This window comes from Gorilla gorilla, chromosome 8, assembly GCF_029281585.2.
Source record: "Gorilla gorilla gorilla isolate KB3781 chromosome 8, NHGRI_mGorGor1-v2.1_pri, whole genome shotgun sequence".
NCBI classification, from domain to species: domain Eukaryota; kingdom Metazoa; phylum Chordata; class Mammalia; order Primates; family Hominidae; genus Gorilla; species Gorilla gorilla.
In genome coordinates this window covers 53,552,079-53,564,275 of record NC_073232.2, presented here as the reverse complement: position 1 = coordinate 53,564,275, position 12,197 = coordinate 53,552,079, and the positions used below count along the sequence as shown (strand labels likewise).

The window sequence follows — 12,197 nt, the reverse complement described above, 5'->3', positions numbered from 1 at the left end:
GGCTCTAATTCAATAGCTCTTTACCCATGAAGACAATGAGATATCACACCCATGATTACATTGCATGCAAAAGGGATTTCCGAATCAGTTGACCTGGAATTACTCAAAAGGGAAATTATCGTGGTGGGCATTCCTCATTTAATCATATGAGCCCTTTAAAAGCAAAGCACTTTCTTCAATTGGGAGCAGCTGAAATAGTCAGAGATTTGAAGCATGAGGGAGGCTTGATGCACTGTTGCTGACTTTGAAGACCGAAGGGGCTACTAGCAAGGGCTGGAGCACGGTTTCTAGGAGCTAAGAGTGACCCCTAGCCAACAGCTAGTCCTACAAGCACAGGAACTGAGCATGAAGTACCTAGTAGGGCATGGCAGGTTGGAGCTGGGTTGTAATGGTTTCTGTAAACTATGGAAGGGGATTTGAACTTTTTATTCTGCTCCATTGGAAGCACATTTTAAAAGAATTTTTTAAAACTAACTGAAAATACCTGAAGAATCTAACACACTATGTGTATGAGTATGTATGTATGTATGTTATATCTATAGTATTATATTTTATATACATAAAACACACATTTTAATATTTGAGGTGAGTGAATAGTTCCTCTTACTACTATTCTCCCTTAACTGTTAATATAAAATTATAAAATTGCTACAACTAATTCAGTTAAATATGTTTATTAAGATTAAGTTCTACAAAAATGCATCCGTTCATAATTTTGAGTAGATAAACAAAATATAAAAATATTTTTAAGCCAGACACCAAAAAGTATTCATTTTCAACAAAACAATTTATTTTGATATCTTGAACCATCTGACATAATTATGTATATACAAGATCTTTTCAATCTACCTCTCCTTTAGTAGTTACATTAAGAGATTACCATGTCTCAAAAGCAAACTGCTGCAATTTAAAACACAATTTTCCATAAGATCTGGAATGATCTTTCCTAATTATTAAATGTGTCAGCATTAGTATTTTCTCCCATACTCAGATAAAGAAAAATGTTTGTTAAAATTTCTGTAACTTTTTTTGTTGTTAATTGAATGTAAAGGTAGTTTGTTTCTCTAAGCACATTGATTAGTAGGCCTCTCTCCGTAAAGTTTTTTTTTAATTTTAAATATTTCTGATCACACTACAGATTTAGAAATACAATGCTGAAATAATCCAACTGAGCCAGGATTACTCATTTCTCTCCCCCACTCTGAGGCGCTCTGCGGGAATAAAGTACTGAGGGAGGTACATTAAAATAAGGAGACTCCTTGTGGCTAGTAGCGACTGAATATCCTAGGTACCTAATTTACTGCAGTGGCTTAAGCTCTGGGGAAATTCTGGATCACTAAACTAAAAGTAAGGTTATGTCAATGGATTTTTAAAAGAGTATACTTTAAGAAGGATTATATGTAAACATTTTAATAATGTTAATTATACCATGGCTTATCAGAATGTTAGTCTTATAATAATTAGCACCAGCTACTTGGTATGTCTTTTTCTGATTAAACTGATTCCACCACACTGTCTACTTCAATCAGTCTAGTCTAGAGGAGCACTTAAAGAGAAAAATTTAGAAAACGTCTTCATGAATCAGTTCTTTTAATGTATAGAAGTTTCAATTACATGACTTGGGCTTGCTTACCAAATACCTTTGGTACTTTAAAAAATGTATGTCCATGATATAATACTTTTTAATCCAAAAGTCTGACCCATATTAAAAAATAAAAATTATAAACAAAGCCAGTTACACAAGCATGTCGGAAAATAACACACCCTAATATATTTTCAAATGATGACTTGTCTTTTAAAAACCCAAAGGTAACATCTTTCCCAGAGTTAACTAAGAACATCTATGATCCAGAATAAGCAGATTTCATGTAACTATTAATAGCAGTGAAGCAGTTGCACACAAACATGTAAACATATGTAAACATTTAAAAATAGTGATGCCTTTGAAATGTAAGGGGAAAATGTCAACTTTACATTATAATTTAAGACTAACAGTGAAGATAGCTACTAGAATATAAATGGTCATCAGTTAAAGTTTAATTACTATTCAATAATTCACTCTTTAACAAGAAAATGAGTTTTGATAAATTCAGACCACAGGGACAGATATTTTTCTTGCAGAGCAGTTCTTGCTCATGGTGCAATGCAGCATTCTGTCCATGTAGTATAGTTGTGCCTCATTCGTGGTAACACAGGTGATTACATTCAAATGGCATTTAACATAAATTGCACCAAACTGCCCTATAATTTCATTTTGGACTGAATTAATTAACTTCTCAGTAGGTGGCTGAGGTGCTGAACATAAGCCTAAAGAAATACTTGACTGCTTAACCTACCTTACGTGAGGTATCTCTAATTCAAGACAGCTTCCATTTTTAATAAATAGTAGCAGGTAAAATGCATTTAGTAAGATCCCAAAGGGTAAAGATAAGGCATTTATAATAAATGGATTTAGTTTTCCACATATATTCACATCCATTTAAAAGAAGTCAGGGGGCACTGCAGACAGTTAAGGAGGATTTAACAAAACTCAGCAAGAGTTGGCATGCCTGATATTTTTGAAAGACTATTTACCTTAGGAGGTGTGCATTTAGAATTTTAAAAATGCTTTCTTTGCCCTTGCAAGATATTAAAATACAAAAGTTACCACTTAGTAGCAATTAAAAATAATACTATCTTAATGCTGACTACGTAATTTATATCCCAGAGCTTGAAATGTAAAGGTAATTGTCTAAGACATTATCTTTAGATCATCAGAATTATCATATCATAAAATATCTATTCTATTTCCCCAATTATATTATCAAGAGCTGACAGCTAACTCTTTGTTTCAAGTTTATAGTCTTCATATATCAAGAAACAAATTAAAAGGACAAACAAGGAATGTAAAAGCTCATAAAAAGCTGAAGCAGTTTTCGTATTACATGGCATATTTATTTGTCATAAACTTCTGGTTTAAGAAATGAGAAAACAAACGATTCTTTTGAAACACTCTTTGACACAGTGCTTAACTATTTTTAGATTTTTTTTTTTAAACTGTAAAGGAAGGGAGGAAGGAGAGACAGAAGGAAAGTGGGAAAAGGGGATGAGACAGAGAGAGAGGAGAGGGGGCCAGAGAAAGAAACGAAGACAAAAAGGAAGGAAGGAGGGAAGGAGGGAAGGAGGGAAGGAGGGAGGGAGGGAGGGAGGGAAGGAAGGAAGGAAGGAAGGAAGGAAGGAAGGAAGGAAACCAACTTTGTATTATAACTACACTCCTTAGGTAAGGGGTAAATTAGCATTTCAGGAGCTGAAGACACCAGACCCATTTCAAAGACTTGTAACATACAGTAAGCTGGGCCCCCCAGAAAGAGACCGAATAATTTGGTGGGGAGGGCGTGGTGGTCCTTGCTCAGGCTTTTAAATGGTTCTAGGTAAAAAGGGCTTCAGTCCTGTTTCAAAGTTCTGCTCTGAGGGCACAACTGCTAGGTAATTTCTGTATGAATACTTTCTTTTTCTTATACACCTTAAGTCCTTCCTGCTGTTATCTGCATGAGGAAAAATGACAAGAATATAATCTGGAAGTTTTAATACTGACTTGTAATAAAGGAAGGCATCAACTAGGAAAAAAAAAGAATGCTTAGATGCCAGCTTCAAAACAATTTTCCCTGCAGCATCTTCTAGCTCAATAATTTAGTGGCAATGACAGTCACAAATGCTGTCAAAAACAGCAATGAAGTTTTAAAAAATAACCCAAAATTTCAAACAATAATATCCTTTAGATTTTTAATGTCATTTATTGAAATGGCAACCATAACAGAAACTTATGAGAGCCTTCTAGTTAGAAAAAATAAGTCTACTTTTTAAGGTTTCCATACATGTGATGATCTCTACATGCTATCAAGCAGGCATATAGTATTTTCTTCTCACCAAAAACTGTGTCTGTCCTGGTGTTACCAGTCACAAGAAACCTTTTGTTATCATTACTCCCTCAAGATTCAATTCTTACTAGGAGTCCTGGGCAAACACAAAAGTGTCCTGGCAGTTACATCATTCTCTATAAATGAAAAAGACTCTGCTATCTGAAAATAATGAAAGGCTCCATTTAAATTAATGTGGTTTTTTGGTCAAGTGTTCATTTTGTTTTGTAATAATGTAGTTCTGATCCAAATAGAGTTCTTGCTAGCTTTAAAAAGATCTCAAGAGATTATACACAGGGCAGCAATTTAATTCTTAAATTTTTATTTCTTGCAATGACATTTAGGGTTCAGTGTGATTTGAGATTTTTAGTGCTGTTGCTGACACCTTATGGAAACTGTTTTATTTGGAAATTCTAATTAGATTTTTAAAACTGTTCTGCTCTTGTTTACAAAAAGCATTATTATAAAAAATGGATTTTTTGTTCCTTTAAGGTATTTTTCTGCTATTTATTCCTCACTTGACTTTATAATCCTGTTTGGGTCACTATGATTAGTTGCTATGGAAATTACCTCCTATGGAAATGATTCCAATGTCATTGTTGTAAGAATATGACATTTAATGAAAAATACCGCTAGCAGACATCAACTCTTACTAGGAAAAGGAAATCTAATTAAAATTTTAAAAAAGAATTCTGAAAATTATTTACCATGGCCAATTTTTCTGATATTTTTGAATCTCTCATCTTCTTTTTAAATAAGTATTAAATGAATTTTAAGGTGTTGATCAGCTACTCACTTCCCTAAATTCCAAAGTCACAATGGAAATTAGCACCACACACAGAAAATTGAATGTAAAGAGCATTTCATCTACCATTTCTCTAAACTAGTAAGTGTTATGCTTCATTTATGAAAGTTAACGTCAACAGTATTTCAGGGCTCATCAAGGAAACAAGTTTGAATAGCACATTACAAATTCCCTTTCAAGATGAAGAATTTAATATTCTAAAATTTATCCCAGGAATTTAAAAGGTCAGGCCTATAAACTAGTGAGTTAAACAATAGATGAGAGCCAGTGAACCATTAGATGAGAATTCCAGAATGCTAAGAAGAAAATTTTCTTGGGTGGATTCTATAATTTGTGGTTTGAATAAAACCTTTGAAACATTCCATTAGTATTAAAATTCTCACAATGAGAATATGGCTCATATTTAACACATTTTAAATTACTAGACAGTCTCTCCCCAAAAGAAATTTTAATGCTTTATTCTGCCTAGGGCTTATTCACTGCCTGGTACTAATTCAGGAATAAATTAACCCTTCCAACAATTAGGATATTGTCTAGAAACTGCCTCTTGCACACTGCTGGAGAAATCACTTACATTCTGCAAATCAGGAGTAAAAGAGAAATCCACTTCTTCATTATAAAATGTTTTTCTATACCTAATAGCTTATTAATTATTGGTATAAATCACTATATTTATCTATATAATTACATATTATTCTATAATGCCTCTGAATTAAGCTTCACAGTTATAGATTTTGTTCAATGTTTTATCATTAAGAGTTTTCTATACTTGTGCCTGTAGCCATGATCTAGGGTCCAGAATGTCTTTGATGGATTTCTGCCTTGGAGCTGGCACTGGCTTGGCTTCAAAATTGGTTTTAGTGTCTGTGTGCTCACCATCACTTAATCTATTTTTCCTTGCAGGGAGAAGTTTTCGAGGAGCAGCCATTGGTTTCTGTAAGTGATGCATTAGAGTTGATAGTTTGGTATCCAAAGACGATGTCTGAGATACACTTGTTTTTCCCCAGTTGTCCTTAACCAATTGATCTGTGTTACTCTGTGATTTTAAGCTGAATGGAAGTTTATCAGGAGGAGGAAGGGGAGCTTGTCTCTTTTTCCCTTTTTCATCATGTAAGGGCTTACTCGCAGGAGACAGTACCTTTTTCTGGATGACCATTTGATGGTTACCATCAAAGAGTGTGGCCCAAGGAGGTGGTAAGGATTCTTCATGCTGACCAATAAGGAACTGCCCATTTGTCTCTTCAATTTTTTTTTGTATTATATCCGTTAAACTTTCAAGTTTCATAGGTGAATCAATGCCTATAATTTTAAGAAAAAAAAAACATGAAAAAATTCAAAAGCAGTATGCACTTTATCTGAATAAGTTCTTTTCCAAACTAGTATGCTATATACAATGGTCATCAAAGACTATGATAAGGAAAACGTTCACTTGTAAAAATAACCACACCATCAGAACTAAAAAGATCATGCGCTGCACTAATCATACATCATATATGTAAACATACACATAATACATAGTATATAAAACATATATAACATACATATACTGTACATAATACATACACATGTATAAATATATTCCTATATAAATTAGCAAAATCCATCTTTCAAAGAAGTGGAGTTATATGAGTTTTCTAAAAAATTCTATAGATTAAGTATTTATGAGATAACATTTCTTGGATTTAAAACCTTATTCTGACTGCTAGGTAAGAGATTTCCTTTTTTACAAAAGCTAGATATATATTAGGATGACTGCATTTGGATGAGTATTCTTTCCTGTAGACCAGCGAAGTCTCTGTTAAAAGGGAAAATGCTTAAAACCAAAAACCCAGGAAAACAGAGTAAAGCCCTCATACCACTTTGATAATAAGGGTGGTGGGTGAAACTTTCCTTGGGAAAAATAAAAGAACAGAGATAAATGTCTATTAAATGAATTACTGGTATTTTAAAATGTGTGAACCCAAATGTATCATTTTTAACCTGACATTTTAAAGTGAATGTAAGTACAGGTACATTAGTGGCAAATTAAACAGAATTTAGACTGACTTGCACTTGTTCACAACATTATTTACTGAGGCAACGGCACAAAAATAAACACCCTTCAAGGTGTGGGAAAATGAATATTAGTGAGTCTAGAAATTTAAAATTTTCCAAAGTATTAAACTTAACCAATTTTTTTTTCTGGCTAGAGATGAAAGCTTCCATTCATTAATATGCATCTATCAACACTACTTGAAAACAAATTTAATAAAATACAGAAAAAAATTACTGAACATGATTACATTTTAGAATCTGCAAGTGTTTATTTTCAGAATTTTCATCAGCTACTCAGCTAATATTTATTTTCAGTGCACCTTTACTCATTTTAAGCCTTAAATTTTTTGTCTGATCTTAAGCATTCAGACTATGAAAAAATGTGTATTCATTATTTTGTATTAATTCATCTATTAAACATGAGTTCCTTAGTCTATAATCAGTCTTTTTTCATTCATTTTGATTGTGCCCTGAAAATTTTAGCATTTTAATGTCAATAGAATAAGCTGCTTCAGTATGGACAATGTTGTTTTTGTTATCCTGCAGCTTAGAAAAGACAAACCCCACTTACTCATATCATGGTAGACTGAGGTTGCCTCTTTTGTCAAGAACAAAGGTGGTTTCCGTGGTGACATAATCTCAATTTTCATAAGTTCTTCACAACAGTGCTTCCATTGGCCTAAGACAGACATAAAAAAGGTAGACTAGTTTAAAACATAAATGTGAAGATATATATTTCATTTTTAATAGATAGCAATACATTTTTGCTTTGAATAAAAATCAGTGAATTTATACATAAAGCACTGCCTTAAGGGAGGCTTGCAGAAAAACCTAGTACTATCCATAATTTCAAAGTCCAGTTCTGAATATAAAAGTAATCTATTTAAAAAATAAAGTTTGGCCGGGCACAGTGGCTCATGCCTGTAATCCCAGCAAGTTGGAAGGCCTAGGTGGGCAGATCACCTGAGGTCAGGAGTCTTGATCAGCCTGGCCAACATGGGGAAACCCCTTCTCTACTAAAAATACAAAAATTAGCTGGGTATGGTGGCAGGTGGCTGTAGTCCCCGCTACTTGGGAGGCTGAGGCAGGAGGATCACTTGAATTCGGGAGGCAGAGGTTACAATGAGCCGAGATTGCACTACTGCACTCCAGACTGGGCAACAAAGGGAGACTCCGTCTCAAAAAAAAAAAAAAAAAAAAAAGAAAAAAGAAAAAGAAGTACTTCTATGCAAAGACATTAGGCTAAAATCTCTAGGCTATTAAATACTATCCTATTTCACTAAATGGTTAATAACTACTTTAAAATTTCTATTTATTGCAAAAGTTTGTGCAGGTTCTTTTCTTTTAAATAGTAAACATTAAGTATTCAAGATGTTGAAAGGTTAAACAATCAACTGAAATATAGTTACCTAGAAGGAAATAGAAAAAAACATAAAGGAGTGAGGTTTTCAAAAATGGTTTTAACTATGAAAATTTTGATTAAGAAATTAAAATTATTTATTTAACAACTGTCCCTTTAAGATGATTATCATGCTTTTCAAAATCATTTAACTCTAGAAAAACACTGTATTTTCATTTAGGTTTTAAAAGGTATATAAAAACCTATTATTATAAAGTCATATCACCCAATAAAATTCTGAGTCTAATTTGTTTTAGGAAGGACACATTAAAAAAAGGCATTTGGAATAAGCAAAAAATAGTGTTGAATAAAATCTTTCAACTATTAAGTTAAAATTTGAGTGTGGACATTAATTTTTATTTTAATTATGTTTCACACTATTTTAATCTTAAATTTTTTTAGATTTCTCCTGAGTGATGTCTAAAAATTTAATCTTTTCATACTTATTGTGCACCTGCATGCTGGATAGCAACTATGCTAGCTCCTACGTATCTGTATGTTAATTTTATAAGAGTTAGTTACTGAGGTTCACCTTCTTATATAGCCTATCTTATACCAATAGAAAAGTAAATGTAATACACCTATGTTGTATATCCATATTTCATATCCAACTTGATTATTTTCTGACTTAAAAACTAAGGACACTTCATGTTTAGTAAAATTACTCATTTTTGTTGTTTGTAGTTGAATATACTATAATAGTAATATGATAATATATGCATAAATTAAAAATCCACCACCATTAGTTAAGAAACATAAAAAAGCCTTTCAGTATGTTTTATTATGATGCTAAGCACAGAATATGATAAAAATTTCAAAGTAAGCCACATAGCAACTGATAAAGGGAATAAATTCTTGAGAGCAAGGCTTCAAAGGTTGATCTCTAGAATGTACATCTAGTAGGATCTGAGATCTGATAACTTATTCCTCCCCACACTTCCTTTTATTGATAAATATATAAGAGCCAGTTTTTTTCTTCTTAGGGGCAGGAAAAAAACCCATATCTAATGGAAAAATAATGAAACACTTTAAACTGGCACACGTTTCTGTCACATTCTTAGAAAAACTATTATAAAGTACAGTATTTCCTCTATATCGATAAATGAAAGCATTTCATTGTTAAACTAGTAGCAGAATATGAGTTACAATGAAAACTGGAATATAATGCCACATTATTTCACGTGTTACTAAAGTCAGTGGTATAAATGTGTTCATGGGTCAAGACTTTACGATTGAAACATTTATTTTGCCAGCAAATAAATCTCTATGCATAGCTATACATGATAGCCAATATGCTAACATGAAAACAAGGGCGCAATATGAAATATTAAATGGGTGTGTTTTGTTCACATAACAATTTATATATTGAAGATGTTTCCTAAAATACCATTTACTGTTATAGTGTTCCCAGTCAAAATAATTTTTTATGCTAAGCTCCTAATGTAACTCAATATTTATATTGTTAAATATTTTTTACAAATTTAATGTTCCAAATCTACCTTAATTTTCTCTTATCTTTGACCTACCATTCTTTGCTCCACTCCTATTGACCATCCAGAACATGTGTCACTCCTCTTTTACATGTTTGTTAACTCACAAATGTTAAAAATAGCTATTACATCCCCCTTGCCCACCAACATCCACCCAAGGCTATTCTTCCCCGGGCTAAACAGATCTACTTCCATAAGTGTTTCCTCCTGAGTTCTAATTATCTCACCTTCCTGGTTTTCTATTCTTAAATAGCATCAAATAATTGAAATTTGCTCTCAATATTAAATTTCTCTTACTTTATTCTGCCCTGAATACCCATCCTGTACTTTGTTCTACGTACCATACTTCAACTAGGATCACAAGAGGTTGCACCTGTCACTAGGAAAGTTAAAATTTTAAAGTACAAGTCAAATTTTTAGTATGGTATAAATACCTCCATCTTTGCTTCATATATCCATACACAACGAATTCTGAATTTTGAAGTACAAATGTAATAGAATTTGTACTTTAAAAATTACATAGGTTGGCAGTTTTTATGCAAAAAAGCATTAAATACCAAAAAAGTAACCAGACCCGAGAACCAAGTTGTCATCACTTCCTTATTATGTTGACAGTACAAAAATGTCATGAGGTTCTTATTCCTTCAAATCCCCATTTCAGCATAATAAATTATTTCACATAATCTAGAGAATGAAAGCATGAGATGATCATCTAATAGTAGTTGATATATAGACTACAAGATTCTGGTATTATCACCTTCATTTACCTCTCCTCCTGTTTTTATGCACATAACAATTATAAAATAGCTGGGTGTGGTGGCTCACACCTGTAATCCCAGCACTTTGGGGGGCCGAGGTGGGCGGATCACCTGAGGTCTGGAGTTTGAGACCAGCCTGACCAACACGGAGAAATCCCGTCTCTACTAAAAATACAATATTAGCTGGGCGTGGTGGCATATGCCTGTAATCCCAGCTACTCGGGAGACTGAGGCAGGAGAATCACTTGAATCCGGGAGGCGGAGGTTGCGGTGAGCCAAGATTGCGCCATTGCACTCCAGCCTGGGCAACAAAAGTGAAACTCCATCTCAAAAAAATAAAAATAAAAATAAAACAAATAACAATACCAAAATCATTTCTAAAAATAAGATAGTCATTTATAAGACGGATTCTCTAAGACAGAACATTTAGTAAAATGATTGAAGTTTTAGCTATGATTAGCGAAAGCAAGGAAGTGCTTGTCTTTTAAGTTATACACCTGAGATCTGCTGAATTTTTTTTTTTTTTTTAAAGACAAGAGTCTTGCTCTATCGCCCAGGTTGGAGTATACAGGTGAAATCTTGGCTCACTGCAACCTCCACCTCCTGGCTTCAAGCAATTCTCCTGCCTCAGCCTCCCAAGTAGCTGGGACTACAGGCACGTGCCACCACGCCTGGCTAATTTTGTATTTTTAGTAGATATGGGGTTTTACCATGTTGGTCAGGCTGGTCTCAAACTCCTGACTTCAGGTGATCTGCCTGCCTCGGCCTCCCAGAGTGCTGGGATTACAGGCGTGAGCCACTGTGCCTGGCCTGAAAATTTTAACTAAATAAATGTGGTACACACTGATAAGCATGAAATGAATATTTGAACATTTATTGAGTGTCTAGGGATGGTACTTAAGGAAAACAAGTCCTAAACAATCCAAGAAGGCCATGGAGGGAATCCTCTAGTTCAATGCTGTGAACCAGAAACCTCTTCAGGCCTAAGTTTTCTCATCTTCAGAGCAAAGGGAAATAATTTCTACTTCACAGGAGTGTTATGAGAAATAAATGAAATAATCTGTTATATGGGAAATAATCCATAAATTTAGATCCCTTTCTTGCCTCTTACCCAACTTCTAACTTGAGGGCTGCAGGTATTAACTCTTCCTCATAGTGTTCCAGAAAACAGAATTCCTAAAATGTCTGTCCCTAGGATTATTTCCATGAGTTGCAGAATAATTTTCCTTTTTTGGAAATGTCTCAACTTTCTATGGAATAGCATTCAGTAGACAAAATACTGGTAGTATCTATCAGTAGGCTTTGTTTGATCAGAAACAGACATTATCAACATTCTACATTTTCAATATAATGATAATAGGCTGTTTGACTTATTGTCAGTAAACACAAAGAACTGTTACGATTTCAGTATTTTCCTGTTGATAAAATTCCTCGAGAAATATTAGAACCTCATATATTTTATACACTAGAGCCCTATTACATTACCATCCATTGTTTTTATGTCCATGTCATTGGACTGTATTATTGAGATGAGAAAATCCTATGTGTGTGGTTTAAAAAGAAACCTGTCTGGATGATGTCCAAGAAGATGATAACAAATCTGGAGTTAAGGGAAGGCTACAAAGTGAGACTCCCGAATGTTTCAATATTTTAGGATCATCATTATCCTGGAAAGGTTTTTTGTTCCTCAAATGGCTTCTTATCCCTTGGATCAAACACATTGCCTTCAACAGTTAAATCCTAACATTTTGAGAGAATATGGTCTGGTTGTTTTAGTGACCAAAGGCAGCTTCAAAAAGTAGGAGGTAGAGATGC

At 33.6% G+C, this 12,197-nt stretch overlaps 1 protein-coding gene across 2 annotated transcripts in view; it reads right to left on the bottom strand.

The window, feature by feature from the left end:
- Positions 1-658: 658 nt before the first annotated feature.
- RTKN2 (rhotekin 2) overlaps positions 659-12,197 on the bottom strand; it is a 75,599-nt gene continuing 64,060 nt past the window's right edge. For both annotated transcript variants that reach the window (XM_055353259.2, XM_019035648.4), the window contains 2 exons: positions 7,307-7,414; positions 659-6,000 (listed from right to left, as the gene is read on the bottom strand). In XM_055353259.2, the coding sequence (XP_055209234.2) occupies positions 5,465-6,000; positions 7,307-7,414 (644 nt within the window). In that variant the 3' untranslated portion in view covers positions 659-5,464. The remainder of the gene's footprint in view (positions 6,001-7,306; positions 7,415-12,197) is intronic.